Source organism: Dreissena polymorpha, chromosome 1, assembly GCF_020536995.1.
Source record: "Dreissena polymorpha isolate Duluth1 chromosome 1, UMN_Dpol_1.0, whole genome shotgun sequence".
NCBI classification, from domain to species: domain Eukaryota; kingdom Metazoa; phylum Mollusca; class Bivalvia; order Myida; family Dreissenidae; genus Dreissena; species Dreissena polymorpha.
The window spans coordinates 102,575,771-102,591,653 of NC_068355.1; the positions used below are offsets into that span (position 1 = coordinate 102,575,771).

Below are 15,883 nucleotides of genomic sequence, written 5' to 3' on the forward strand. Positions count from 1 at the left end.
GTTGGTAAGCTATAAAGATCTGTTGTAAATAACGCTATATCATCAGCAAACAATAACATATTCAATGATAGTCTATTTATATCCTGACGAGTGAGCTTCTCAAAATCTAAACTATGTGAATTTTAAACAGAATAAAAAGGAGAGGAGAAAGAGGCTCTCCTTGTTTGACCCCTTATGAAATATAAAAAAATTGCGAGACAGAATTGTTATCAGTATCTTTAACAGGGGATATGACATTTTGATTGCTTGACTAAATCATATTTAGCATCTAACAACTTTACCAGCAACAAGCTGAAAGCTGAGTCTAAGCAGGCCATGTGATCTTCAAAAAAATATGTTAAACAAGAAAACCAAAAATTAAAGTTAATATTTTATTACGTCTGTAAACACCGAATATATACAGGATATGCGCAACGAGTGAAAAAATATATTTTCTATGATCACAAGTGAATTAAAATCGATATACCACCGAATTAAACACATTTCCTTTTTATTTTATGCTTTTTTTTCACAGTTTATATACATTGTTAAAGAGTTTAACTAAAGAATTTTGCTGAAATAATGACGTCATTTCGTAAAAAAAAATGACCTCATTTCACAGTAAACAGTGGAAATTATCGATAATTTTCACTGATAATTTTCACTGTTTGAACAGTGAAATTATCAGTTTGAATTCACTGATATTTCTCTATAAACCACTGGAAAGCATAAATTAAAAAGATAAAACCGGTGTGAAAAAAAACAGGACTAGTATATAACATTTCTCTGATTCATTCAAGCTTCCTTCAATAAGCATGGCACTGGACTGAGGCTGTACAAGAACTGCCTGAGGATCTTATCAAGCAGACGCCTTGGTCTTTCCTTTCTTGGCAAACCATTCTTCACTTTTGTCTGCTGCTATGGCCTGGAATAATATGGCTATTTTTACGAAGAAAAAGCACAATTTGCATAAACTGAAACTGGTTTACAAGTGGTCTGGGTTTTTAGTGCTTCTAAAAATAGTTCAAGTATCATTTTGAGTGTAGATTATTAGATAGATGTACGAGTCTTTTGTCTGTTTAACTCTTTCAGTGCTGCAACCGAATTTTGAAGGCCTTTGCAAACAGTTTGGATCCAGATGAGACGCCACAGAACGTGGCGTCTCATCAGGATCCAAACTGTTTGCTATTCTGATAGTATTCTATGAAAAAAAGTCGAAGAAAAGCTTATTCTAGAAATTCAGCAGAAAACATTTTAGCAGACGACAAATTCCCAAGCATGCAAAGGGTTAAGAAAGATCAATAGAGACAGTGTTAGACTGTACACATTACCTTGTCCAGTAACAAGTCTGCCTCAGGGTCCACCTGGGACAGTTCTCTGAATGCCTCATCACCAACAAAACAGATCTCGTGTCCGTCCTGTATAGACAAACAGGCTGCATAGAAGTCAAGCTTGCAACATGTGTCCATGCATTTTGAATATTACCATTTCCTTCTGTTCCAAAGGCTGGATTATTATTCGAGTTACAAGTGCAAGTCCCCAAATTTTGAAATACACTTGCATTTTTTAGCTAATTAATGTTTACTGAATTATTCAACATGATGACAACAACCAAAACTGCACAAGAATTGTTTTGAAGTTTTAGGCATACTATTTAACATTGTGATATTCAAGTTTAATACTTGGAAACATGCTAAAAAGTAACACAACAAGAGGGTGATATGAGTTCCACAATACATTCTTAAGATTGATGAATAAAAATGGCATATGACTGATCTTGTCTCTGGCAGTCCCCAGGCTTATCTGGGATGACATTGTTCACTTAATACACTGAATTTTTATCTTAAAAGAGACTGCCTTTAAATGAAATAAATCCGGAAAACTAGAAAATGTTGTGCTGTGCAGACACTACAGACTTATCAGGGACAATACTTTACATGCATGAATTATACCCAGTTTTTAAAGTGACAAGCTAAATTGTTAGCATGACAAAGATTCAGAGACAATTACCACACACTCCCCAATAGGTTTGTCAAAGGAGCAATGTGTATTTTAATTCAACTACCGTAAATCAAACTGTAAACAAATCACACATGATAATTTTAATACCTATCCATTAAAAAAATGTGCAAGCACAATATCAACTTTTGATTTGTAGAAATTTCCTGCAATGATCCACTTTCCAGGACAGACTTTTAATGCAACCAAAATATTGTTTCCACAGTTTTCTGCTTTACACATGACTGTGAATACACTATGTTTTATTGCACTTACTGGGTCAGCAGGAATGACCACCTCCACAGTGGCCTTGCCCGGAGTGTCCAGGCTCACCAGTGGGGTCAGGATCGTCTGTCCGGCTGCCTTCAGCCCTTCCTGAATACTGGGTAGCTGAAATAAGTAATGTGCAACAACTGTTTGCACTAAGTGTCAACGTCTTATCATCACACTGCCTATATTTTAATTGCAGGCTGTTTAAACCTTGAGTTGTTTCAACTTCTTTCTTGTTACTTTCACCTTGAAGGTGGAAACAATATATTATATCCCTTTTGTGTTGTGGGTAATTTTCAAAAAGATGTGACATCACAAATATTTTATAAATCTATGACCATGAATCATCATTATAAACATTATTATTAAACTTTGATCTGTCAATTTGTTTTGTTTTTTTCAAATGTTTATTGTCTTTAAACATAAAAATTATTGTTTGTATAGATAATGTCAAACTGCCATCTTGAAAATAATGTCTTTCATGAGTTGTGGATTCTGATTGGCCATTCCAATGTTTATATTTGCATGCTGCAAACACTCTTAACCCTATGCATGCTGGGAAATTTGTCGTCTGCTAAAATGTTGTCTGCTGAATTTCTAAAATTAGCATTTTCTTCGATTTTTTTCAAAGAATATTATCAGAATAGCAAACAGTTTGGATCCTGATGAGACGCCATGTTCTGTGGCTTCTCATCTGGATCCAAACTGTTTGCAAAGGCCTTCAAAATTCGGTTCCCGCACTAAGGGTTAATTATAAAGACATTGCAGGAGTGGTTACTTTCTATGATGACTAAGACTGCCATTTGTGAAAATAATGTCAACAGACGCTGTTACATCAAAAATACTAATAAATAAAGGATTTTGTGACACAGAAACAATACTAAGGAAGAAATAGTGTTTGTCTTTGACAACAAGAGGGCCATGATGGCCCTGAATCGCTCACCTGACTCATTAAGATCAGATGAAAACTATGACCTCTATTGTCTACACAATGTTTTTCTATGATTTGACCTAGTGACCTAGTTCCTGACTCTAGATGACCCAAATACAATCCCAATCCAGATTTCATCAAGATAAACATTCTGACCACAGTTCATAAATATTGGATGAAAACTGTGACCTCTATTGTCAACACAAGGTTTTTCTATTTATTTGACCTAGATTTTTACCCCAAATGACCTAAATACAATCCCACCCAGATTTCATCAAGAATTCTGACCAAATTTCATAAAGGTTGGATGAAAACTGTGATCTCTAATGTCTACACAAGGTTTTTCTATTATTTGACCTAGTGACCTAGTTTTTGACCCTAGATGACCCAAATAAAATCCCAACCCAGATTTCATTAAGATAAACATTACTGACCAAATTTCATAAAGATTGGATGAAAACTGTGACCTCTATTGTCTACAGAAGGTTGTTCTAATATTTGACCTAGTGACCTTGTTTTTGACCCCAGATGACCCAAATACAATCCCAAACTGGATTTCATCAAGATAAACATTTTGACCAAATTTCATCAAGATTGGATGCAAACTGTGACCTCTACTGTCTACACAAACAAATTGTTGACGGACGGACGCACAGACACACGCAGGCACGCACAACGGACGCCGGACATCACACGATCACATAAGCTCACCGTGTCACTTCATGACAGGTGACCTAAAAATATGTGTCGGAGATAAACATGAACAGTTGTGGTTAAAATCCCATAGAAACAAGGGCTGTTTGTAAAACATGCATGCCCCCCTATATGGGCTATAAGTTGTAGTAGCAGCCATTGTGTGAATACGTTTTTTGTCACTGTGAATGGTGGTGGTGGTGGTGGTGGTGGTGGTGGTGGTGGTGGTGGTGGTGGTGGTGGTGGTGGTGGTGGTGGTGGTGGTGGTGGTGTGTTTGTATTAGTATCGTCGTAGTAGTAGTAGTAGTAGTTAGTCGTAATAGTAGGTTGTTAGTAGTAGTTAGTAGTAGTAGTTAGTATAGTTAGTAGTGAGTAGTTAGTAGTAGTAGGTAGTATAAGTAGTAGTAGTAGTAGTAGTAGTAGTGAAGTAGTAGTAGTAGTAGTAGTAGTAGTCGAAGTAGTAGTCGTAGTAGTAGTAGTAGTCGTAGTAGTAGTAGTAGTAGAGTGTAGTGGTAGTAGTAGTAGTAGTAGTAGTAGTAGTAGTGGTAAAAGTAGATGTAGTAGTGGCAGTAGTGTAGAAGTAGTGGTGGTGGTGGTGGGTGGTGGTGGTAATGGTGGTGGTGGATGTGGTTGGGTTGGTAGTGGTGGTGGTGGTTGGTGGTTGGTGTGGTGGTGGTCGGTAGTAGTAGTAGTACTAGTAGTAGTAGACTATAGTAGTAGTAAAGTAGTAAGTAGTAGTAGTAGTAGTAGTAGTGAGGTAGTAGTAGTAGTAGTAGTAGTAGTAGTAGTAGTAGTAGTAGTCGTAGTAGTCGTAGTAGTAGTGGTAGTACTAGTAGTAGTAGTAGTAGTGGTAGTAGTAGTAGTAGTAGTAGTAGTAGTAGTAGTAGTAGTAGTAGTAGTGGTAAAAGTAGATGTAGTAGTGGCAGTAGTAGTAGAAGAAGTGGTGGTGGTGGTGTGGTGGTGGTGGTAATGGTGGTGGTGGATGTGGTGGTGGTGGTGGTGGTGGTGGTGGTGGTGGTGGTGGTGGTGGTGGTGGTGGTGGTGGTGGTGGTGGTGGTGGTGGTGGTAGTAGTAGTAGTACTAGTAGTAGTAGTACTAGTAGTAGTAGTAAAAGTAGTAGTAGTAGTAGTAGTAGTAGTAGTAGTAGTAGTAGTAGTAGTAGTAGTAGTAGTAGTAGTAGTAGTAGTGGTAGTAGTAGTAGAAGTAGTAGTAGTAGTAGTAGTGGTGGTGGTGGTGGTGGTGGTGGTGGTGGTGGTGGTGGTGGTGGTGGTGGTGGTGGTAGGTAGTAGTAGTAGTACTAGTAGTAGTAGTACTAGTAGTAGTAGTAAAGTAGTAGTAGTAGTAGTAGTAGTAGTAGTAGTAGTAGTAGTAGTAGTAGTAGTAGTAGTAGTAGTAGTAGTAGTAGTAGTAGCAGTAGCAGTAGCAGAAGCAGTAGCAGCATTACAAGACCAATACTTAAGAATGATCAAATGGGAAAAGGTAACCTAGCACTGGCAGTAAATATGGGGCTCATTTACAGGTCAAATTTGGAATCTCTGCTGAAAAATTAGATTTTGAATGAATTAAAGGTAGGCAAATCTGTAATAAAAAGAACATGCATAAACCGTAGTTGTTTCCCTTGTTTGAACCATGCTAAATCCTTACAAGTTTGGAAAGAATTGGATGAAAAATTTGGACTTTATTGCATAAACACTATTTTCTCAATTTAAGGGGAGGTAATTCTGTACTTCATGGACCAATAATGCTCATTTTTTGTAGGGTTCGTGTCCTCATTGATATAAAGACACTGTGCAAATTTGGAAAGGATCGGACAAAAAATGTGGAAGATATTTGAAAGTTTTCACAAAATAGGCAAAAACGAATAAACATGCAAAGTTCAACGAGCTCCTGCCTTCAAAGGTCATCCCTGTGAAATTTTTTGAAAATCTGATGAGCGGTTTCTGACAAGAAGATTTTTTTTAAGGTTTTTACCATATATGGTCATGGCGGCCATCTTGGTTATGTGATCAAATTTTTTGTAACAATTCTTTTGTCCCATGACCTAGGGATGCTCCACATGAAATTTAGTTGAAATTGGCTCAATGGTTTAGTAGAAGAAGATGTTTACAAATTGTTTACAGACAGACAGACAGACAGACAGACGGACGGACGGACGGACGGACGGACGGACGGACGGACGGACGGTGAGTGATCACAATAGCTCACCCCGAGCTATCGCTCAGGTGAGCTAAAAACGTATGGAGTTATGATGAATTACAATAATTACCTGTTTTGTTGAATTCTATATCAGCAAAACAATGGTTACTTTGTCATAACTTTTTAAAGTAAACAAATGCATCATGTGTGAACGTTTTATTAAGCGATTTCACACGATCTATATAACAGGACTGAAAAAGGACGAAAGACAAACACAAACAAGCCATACTACACATTTCAGATAAGTTTTGATTTCAACACCAATAATAACATGGGTAAATCATTACAGTCAATCTAATTTTAAGAGACCACTCAATGGTACACCACAGCAACCTTGAAATCCTGCCTTGTTGCCATACCTGTTCCCTGGGACAGGAGAAGGCAATGCGTCCAAATGCAGTGGCATGGTCAACAGCCTTACTGATATCACACAGCTCCAATTTACACTGCAAACACAAGGAGTCATAACTTGCAGGCTTGGTTAATGAAATTATATATAAACAGTATCATCACACAGTATCATAACAAAAAAATCTTGTTATTTGCAAATTTAATTTCTACAAGAAAAATTAGGTAACATTCAAATGTTAACTGTTAAACGAGAGAATCAACGCAGTTTACACACATTTTGTTTGCTGTTTAGTTATGATAAACAGACAGTCATTATGTATTATCTTCACAAAAAAAGCCTTATTCTTCTTTTGTTTATTATGAAACTGCAGACATTTGCATAAAATAACAGCAACATTCAAGTTGTGTGATTGATAGTATAATGGTAGACATTTGGTTAAGTCCTCCACAACAACATGTAACAGGCTACCTGGTTGTCCGCATATCCAAGTACAGCTTTTTTCTCTTCAAATGAATACTTTTTCATCCCACATAAATTTGTCCAATAGTCTGAATTAGTTAAAGAAATTATTCAAATACATCATTCACTATAGATATTTAAATAAAAAAACACGAATAGAACAAATATTGTATTCCCTTCTGCATGTTACAGTGGGTGGGATAAACAAATTGACAAAATTTTACATACATTTAAGTGTGAAATAATAATAGTGGGCCAATAACACCATACATGTACATGTATTTAAATAATTTACTACAGTTTTTTAACTATGGACCTAAAAACAAGATGGTATGGGTAATAAATATCAGTTTAAAATGTATTAACACTTAAGAATTTGTACAACCATAACATTTATTTTATGGAATAAAAGGAAGGGAATTATTATATGAAAGTCTGTGTTCAGTTGCTGACCAACTTACCTACTGACTTGCCCATGTTGGAGCAAGCAAGCGTCACCTTCTGTATTGGGTCTGAAATCATTACATAGCAAAATATTTCATGTGGTGGATAAAACTTAAATCTATTAAGCAGTACATTCTCTTAAAGACTATTGAATGCATTCGTTAAAGGTGCCAATGAGGTATTTATCCCCAACAATGTGCATAAAACTATCATATCTTAAGTGCTAAATATCAGCCTCTGCTATGCATGCAAAATAGGCATTTAGTTCTGTTTTCTTTTTATCAAGTTGCAAGCCAATTTGAAACAGTAAATAAAATAACACAGCATGAAACTGCAAAGTTAAATAATTTTCTACTAGTAGCTTGTATTCACAAATTTAAGGAAAGCCTTTTTTGTAATAAAGCAATTAACACAATGATGAAATATTTCAGGTTTAAGAAGTACTCACTGGTATTAAATCTTTACAAAAAACAAACAAACATTTAATCAATCTTCAATTTCTTTGATGAGTTTTGTGAAAAATACCAGTACCTCCTTCACAGACTTGATTGACAATATGGAACTGGTATCCGTCAGGAGAGGTAACTATGTGTACTCCACCTATCTCAGTGCTCGGATAGTTGTGGTTCTTGATGTTCTCAATAACATCAGGGGAGTTAATGGTTATACCCTGCACATGAGACAACACTGAGAACAATATTCAAGTCTTGTACAACATTTATCATCTATCTCGTCATGACACCACATTATGTAAATTACATGATGATTTCATGTCAATTTTATTGACCAATAGTTTATTTTAAAGGGGCCGTCCAACAGATTTTGGCATGTATTGAAGCATGTCATTAAATTATATTGATAAATTTTAACATTTGACCTATTAATCTCCAGTATAAAAACAAGAATACAACTAAAAAAAGGAAAAAAAGTAACTCTCAACAAGGCTCGAACCACTGACCCCTGGAGTCCTGGAGTAAAAAGTCTCCTGCCTAGACCACTTGACCATCCATGCATTCTTACAGCAGATGTATTTTTTACCTATATAAGCAATCCTCGTAGTTTCCCAAAATATAACTACAACAACAGAACTTTCCAAATTATTAAATCATTTCACGTCGCACGACGCTTTATAATTTTCAGGTTTTTAAATTGTCAAAAGATGCATAGAATGGATATTTAAGAGCATGGTAAATGGTCAGTATTGCTTTTTCCTCAAAAATATCATAACGAAAACAAAAATTTGCCAATCTGAAACAACTTTTTTTAATTTTGTCAATTTACCAATCTGTTGGACAGCCCCTTTAAGGAAGCTTGTAAATAAATAAACACAAAGACTATTAAGTATTTTTGTGTGTGTCATCCTTAGTGGTGCATGCCATGTCATGAAGATTGTATGTTCACATTTCTATACATGAGTTTCTAAATATTAAAGATGTTTTTTTCACCAACATAAATATATGAATCAATCATTGCAATTATTATATAATAATCCTTGTTTAAAGGGGCAAAGTGACAATAAATGCTCTCTTTTTTCAACACGCTTTTATCTTTTACAAAGAATGTATTAAATGGTTACTTTAAACATATGTCTTGTTTTTTTAAAACCTCATTTAAAACAATTACTTTTATTCAATGAAAATGTTGTCTTCGGGAATACTTTTAGCTGCAGGCAAAAATGCATAGTAGTAAAATGTTATGAAAAGAATGAAACTTAGGCACCTCTCTATGCATGTGCAAAATCAATAACTTGACCTATGTGTAGTAAACTTCTCTTTGAAGTTTGCTTTTTGTTTTGTAGGCTTTGCTTCCAGTCCCACTTGAGAACAAAATGTATTTTTTGACATAGTTTTGTCTTCAAAATGATTTCATCAATACAACATTTTTTTCGTTAGAATAACCAATGGAAGAGCTTGGCTAAATGTTAATAAATATAATCCGCCCAACAACTGTATAATGCCCGGGCCCCTTTGTGCCAAGGGATGTTATACAGCGAAGGTAAATTATAAATGTCCTGCCCAGCTCTGTCTTATGTTATCCTTGATAATAGATACTATCAACTTATTATATATAATATTATCAACAAACTCAATAAAAGCAGCGGATTATTTTAACCTTTAATAGGAATAAAAAAATCTGTTTGGCAACTTCTTTGTTTTCATATATCTCCTTTCTAGTCAGAATGGTTTGCATGCAATACAAATTTTCCTTTCAAATTACATGTATGATGAAATAATAAAATGACATACTGTGAAACCATAACCATTTGCCAAACATTAACATTTGCAAACATGTATTTCGTCAGTAGACTGATTATTAAATTTAAGTTTGTAACAAATAATTATGTCCAACTTACTGTTGGCTTAAGACATTAATATCAAACGTTATTCATGCCTACATATGTGCCTGTTCCACTGTCAAGAGAAATCTTGTTACTACACAAAAAGGGAGTCCATTATAATGTGTACTTGACATTTCCTGTGAATAAATGTAATAAAGCTATATCGATAGTATTGACTTTAGATAGAGTAGTAAGGAAAATTAGTGCTTATTTTAGATTGGTTACCTCCCCTTATCTATCGCATCCTCTCTATATAGTCAACGGAGTCAACGGTTACATTCAACGGGGCCCAGTTAACGCATATTTTTAACAATTTTATTACCTATTGCATTTTTCGGAGGTTCAATGTTTCAAACCTATAATGTTCACACTTTCTCCAATGAATGCCAATAAAAGTAAGGTTGTTGGCAGTTTGGCCATGATTGTAATTGAATATGAGTACCAGTAATTGGAAATTGGCTTCCTGGCTTCGATCACTGGTTTACGTCCCAACAATCCACTCATCATTAGAATGAAAATTTGCATACACTAAGTTGGGCCAGTTACTATAACCGCAAACATATGACTAATTAATTGACAGGTGATCAAAAGGTTCCAGCTCCTGCAAGTGACGTTCAAGTTACACCCCTCTCCTTACCGCCATTTCTGAAGACAAGTATTACAAACAAATTGAAACATGACTGACCAAATTATTTCTGTTTTCAAAATCAGAAGTTTGAAAATTTATGTGTTGACAAAATAGTTATTTTTGAAAAAACTATGAATTTCAAGCTTACAACAAGAGTGCCAAACTGTCACAAGATACGCCCGTTTGAAGGTTTTGCTAAATGCTTGAAATGCACTAAGTGACCTAGTTTTCGATCCGGCATGACCCATATTTGGACTTGACCTAGATATCATTTAGACACAACTTCTGATCAAATTTGGTAAAGATCGGAGGAAAACTAATTCAATTAGAGAGCAAACACCATGCTTAATCCTTGAAATGCACTTAGTGACCCCCTGACCTAGTTTTTGACCCGCCATGACCCATATTCGAACTTGACCTAGATATTGTCTCGATACAACTTCTGACCAAATGTGAAGATCGGATGAAAACTACTCCAATTAGAGAGTGGGCACCATGCTTAATGCTTGAAATGCGCTAAGTGACCTCATGACCTAGTTTTTGACCCGGCATGACCAATATTTGAACTTGACCTAGATATCATTTAGATGCAACTTCTGACCAAATTTGGTGAAGATCGGATTAATACTACTTCAATTAGAGAGCTGACACCATGTTTAAACCTTGAAATGCACTAAGTGACCCCTCAACCTTGTTTTTGACCCTGCATGACTCATATTCGAACTTGTCCTAGATATTGTCTAGATACAATTTCTGACCAAGTTTGGTGAAGTTCGGATGAAAACTATTTGAATTAGAGAGCGGACAATGCTGTGGACACCGCCGCCTGTTTCAAAACGGGCGTATAAAAATAAATGGTATCACAGTATTGTTTCTGCTGTATTCTGTAATTTTGCAAAAGGTTCTGCAATTGTTTGACTAAGATTGAATATATACCAGTTTGTTTAGTTGACTTTGCATTTACTATTCTTTTCAGTTATAAAAGATCAGCACTCATGGCAAAATATACTATAGCGGTCAGGTGGATACATATTATGGTCTGGATGCAAAATCAATTTGTAACTATTTAGTGTTACAATTTATAAATGTTTGTTTCTGCTAAAAATAAAACCCTTTAATTATTATGTATGTTTAATAATTTTGGGTGAAATAGCATCAACATTATAACGTCGCCTGAAGAAATAAAATATTGTGTACAAATCATGGATATTTTGTCCACTTTGCTACCGAGATGTCCCCTGCTAGATCCCCATTTGGTGAGGATTTTCAAAATGTTGTCAAAGTAAAAAGGACTGGTTCTACCAAGTGGAGAGTTTAAAATGTCTCAGTAAGCTATCACTTTCGAATGCAATCAAGCTAAAATACATCTAGTACTATAAACCTGTGTACTGGCAAACCCACTCTGGTTGATCAGTATACAGAGATCAGAGAAAACAGTTCAGTTAACCTGTGAGATGACAGCTGTGTGAACAGATTAAAGATGTGTGAACAGTTTAAAGATGTGTGAACACCTTAAAGATAAGTGAACAGTTCAAAGATGTGTGGACAGATTAAAGATGTGTGAACAGAATAAAGATAAGTGAACAGATTAAAGATGTGTGGACAGATTAAAGATGTGTGAACAGATTAAAGATGTGTGAACAGATTAAAAATGTAGATGATAATTTGATACTCCGAGTTGAATGCCACATAGAGGCAGAAAGACATTTTTTTTAAATAGGCCTTACAAAAATCATACCAAGAAGTCAGTGCCCAGTTTGTAAGAGCCGATACCATAGTTGTAGGTGAGCTCAATAACAAAGTGACTGTCTTCTGGTCCATATCCCACCATGGACTTGCTCCATTTACCGTCGTAAGGTCTGTAAATAACAGAGTAATAAACAACTGCTCATTACTTCATTTTATATATAAAATATAAACATGGCTAATTAATAAATCAGCTATGTATATTCTTAAACACCATCAATACATTTATAAATTGTATTAAGCAACCAATTTTTTGGTAAGCCTTGGTTTAAAATCAGCTGACAATTATTATTAAGAACTTGATTAATGGTTCAACAATAGATTAAAATTATTTTTTTACAATTCCTTCCCTCATGCCATGTGCATTTCTGATTATGTCTATAAAGACAACAAGTAACTAAATTTTCACAAAACCAGGTTTTCAATTTAAAAAAAAAGTCTGTGAATTGTTTCCCTCCTTGTTTCAAATTCAATCTATTTTTACTAATGGTGACCTTGATTTAAATTTGAAAAAAAGTCTGATAAAGGGAGACAACTCAAAATGTGCATTGTTACTGATAACCCCCTTGTTTCAAAATAAATCTTTTTTTAGTCGTGGCGACCTTGACCTTGGAGATATCGACATAATTCTTTGGCGCGACACACCGTCCAATGATGGTGAACAAATGTACCAAATGATTTTAAAATCTCACAATGAACGACATAGATATGGCCCGGACAAGCTCATTAATGGTCTTTTTTTTACCTTTGAACTCAAAGTGTGACCTTGACTTTGATGGTAAACAAATGTGCGAAATGATTATAAAATCACACAATGAACGACAAAGTTATGACCCGGGCAAGCTTGTTCTGCCGGCCGCCGACATTCGCCAATCTAATAACCAGTTTTTTTCTTCGGAAAACCTATTTCTCAACACCTATTCAGCGTGAAAAATTCCCAGGTACGTTTTAGTATATTCACTGTACCCGGGGTACATGTAAGTATACTTAAGAGTAACCGGGGTACATGTAAGTAGTACCTGAGCCGACAATGACCAATCGAGCAGCGGTAACAGAGAAATGTACTTATTGCTTGTTAACTGAAAAATAAATGTCAACTTGAACACCAACCTTGACCTAACTTTTAAAATGTTGTTGTGGTGTTATTGATATAGTGTCTGCCTTTTGACTGGGAGGTCACTGGTTTGATCTTCCCTAAATACACAAGTTTAAGACCAAGGAGAGGGATTCACTAGCACTTTAAATAACTAGTAAGTACTTCTAATGCAATTGAGCTAAAAAAAATAGTTTAAACTATCTTTGTAAGTGTAAATTTGACCAAGGAAATAGATTCAGTTGCACTTCAAATATCTAGTAAGTACTTCTAATGCTAGAAAAAATAGTTTAAACTATCTTTGAAAGTGAAAATGAGGCATAATCAAGGCTGGTCAAAATTAAAGGTGTTGGTCAGTGACTGTTCGTAGAGACCCTGACCACATGTTAAGTTTTATTTCAATATCTGTAGTTGACATATAATATATATATATGCCATTATAAAACTACATTTACCCATTACAAGATGCTTTGCAGCCTTCTTTAAATTCCTCATGACGCAAGAACTGAAGTAGAACAAATTACAAATAAAGGGTAATTAAAATTAATAAATACTATGCTAAATAAGCCTTTTAGCAACTGACAATTTGTTATATTACATCGTGTTTATTTTAATATTTTCATAAATTGCATGTAGACTTCGTGCGAGCAAGTACAACTAGTTCGCCGTCATAAATAAAGATGATGCCAACCACAGGAGGGAAGCCCGTATTTTTTTTTATTTTCTATTAAAGCGTAAAAAATATGGCCATATATTGCATAATATGGGCTTCCCTCCTGTGATGTCAACTGTCAATATGCTCATCCTATGTGAACTCAAATGATAGTTTATAGACATATTGTCGCTACATATTCAATGCAATTTAAACATTTTAACAGCATGTAAATGTATAAATGACTGACATACGGTAATGTTTGCGAAAACACCGAAAAACATCCGGTTATCCGAATTTAATTATATCCGAAAAACATGCATATGAACTTGTTTTACGGGTACACCTTCATTCCCAGAATATCCCGGAAGAAACACGCGGTGGAAGTTCGGTTGCCAACTTTAAACACAAAATGCAGTGCCCTCCTACTTTCCATTTTATAATTAAAATTGTTGTTTTAAATGAGACCAAATTGCATACAAGTTGATGTAACCGGTACAGAATGTGTGATGTGTCATGATTTATAACAGTTATAATCTGCCGAGACGCGACAAATATATTCGTCGAGTATCCCAACATCGTGGGAGTTCTAACATCGTGGTATCCATTATTCTCATGACCTCTTGTCGCGTGCGTTATTTTTCCGCGTGCGACTTATGTCAAAATTGACAGCGGTTTGTTTACACAGCGTCCGATAAGAAATTCAACGAAAATGCGATTCAAACAGGTAAATAAGAATAAATGTATTACCACCTTTCTTAAAAAATGATATTTTACTATTCCATGTTCATAGCACGTGAAAAATGACCGATATAACGCCCCAAAGTGTTTCCCCAATTGTTTTCGTTTACAGAGCAGACGACGTGAACTTTCCAGGGCCGCGTATGAAAATGAGTATTTAAATTTTAGGCCAAGCAATTTTTATTTTTCGGTTAAAGTGACTTGATATTTAAGCTGTTTTCTACATTTTATCAATGGTCTGTAATAAAATAGCACTGAGTAAAATGGGTTAAAGAGTCTAATTAAACGCTCAAAATCAACGAAAATTTCGTAAAGTATTTCGTCAAATAAAGTTAACACCTAAACAATCAGTGTTCCTTATAGCAAAAGCCACAATTTCAACGCTAGATGTGGTATGATTACTAGATTTTTGTGATACAAAATGCTCGTTTTTATTTATGTGTGACCACAATAAATTCCATGTTAATTTCCTGCGATTATATCTATTGATACGACACATGAACACTAAAATGGTACCATGTTCAAACCATAATTAAAAACGAGCATTTTGTATCCACAAACAACTAGTCTACCAGACCACATCTGGCGTTGAAATTTCGACAATGACCACAAGGAACAATGATTTTTTATTGTTCAGCTTTATTTTACGAAATATTGTACGTAATTTTCGTTGATTTTGAGTAGCTAGTAATGTTACTTTTTGTAAACGCAGCTAATTATATTATGTAAGGATTGGGGATCCCTTTTACTGCATCCGGCCATTGCTGGTTCCGAGGAATAAGTTCTGTTTTAATGAGACATACGTAGATAGTGTTTTTGTTATTTTCAGTGTTCAAAAGTTAGAACTTGTTAATCCCACATAAAAAATTCTCAGGTAAATGAAAGTTAATTAGTTACAGTAAACAATTGTTTTGATTGGCCTAATGCAAAAAAAATAACAGGGACCGAGACGCTGAGCAATGGGTATGCAATGAAAAGGTAGATTGTGTAATATTTAGCTGCATGTTTTTTGTTTTATCTACCGTAGTAACATTAACCGATAACCGATGTAAAATGTAAGTGTTGAAACGCCAAGATATCTTGATAGTTTACGTCGCGCGAGACCGACTTTCGTTATTACCACGATGTAAGGATACTCGAGGATAATATAAGAGATTGCAAGATGTGAGGCGGTTTTTGATATGAACCCCCAATTTTTGTGAAGCGAGAAAAAAGTGGGGCATTATCATTTATCCACATACCATAGCCTTAGGGGCATACAATATAACGATTGTTCTCATTACAAATATCATGAGGGTGAATGGGGAAACTGAGGTTTTATATCGAAATCATTTATATAGTAAAATAAATTAATCGGCCTTGT

General features: G+C 35.1%; 1 protein-coding gene across 2 annotated transcripts; it reads right to left on the bottom strand.

Annotated features, from left to right (window-relative positions):
• Positions 1-357: 357 nt before the first annotated feature.
• On the bottom strand, positions 358-14,333 carry LOC127865221 (glyoxalase domain-containing protein 4-like). Of its 2 annotated transcripts, none has more exons than XM_052405227.1 (10): positions 14,126-14,333; positions 13,583-13,632; positions 12,027-12,147; positions 7,854-7,992; positions 7,340-7,390; positions 6,888-6,967; positions 6,427-6,513; positions 2,254-2,367; positions 1,311-1,397; positions 358-904 (listed from the first exon to the last, which is right to left on the bottom strand). In XM_052405227.1, exons 1-10 carry the CDS (start codon positions 14,213-14,215, stop codon positions 839-841), a joined length of 885 nt encoding a protein of 294 aa, XP_052261187.1. In that variant the 5' UTR covers positions 14,216-14,333; the 3' UTR covers positions 358-838. The 2 variants fall into 2 exon arrangements, with proteins under 2 accessions (XP_052261187.1, XP_052261188.1); XM_052405228.1 differs by having other exon boundaries at positions 14,034-14,137.
• Positions 14,334-15,883: the final 1,550 nt, after the last annotated feature.

Excerpts from the sequence above, each read along its gene's own strand:
- LOC127865221 (XM_052405227.1), bottom strand. The coding sequence starts at position 14,215 with ATGGAAAGTAGGAGGGCACTGCATTTTGTGTTTAAAGTTGGCAACCGA. Across the intron at positions 7,993-12,026 it reads AACTGGGCACTGACTTCTTG|GGTATAACCATTAACTCCCC; the intron begins GTATGATTTTTG and ends TCTCATGTGCAG. Across the intron at positions 2,368-6,426 it reads TCTCCTGTCCCAGGGAACAG|CTACCCAGTATTCAGGAAGG; the intron begins GTATGGCAACAA and ends TACTTATTTCAG.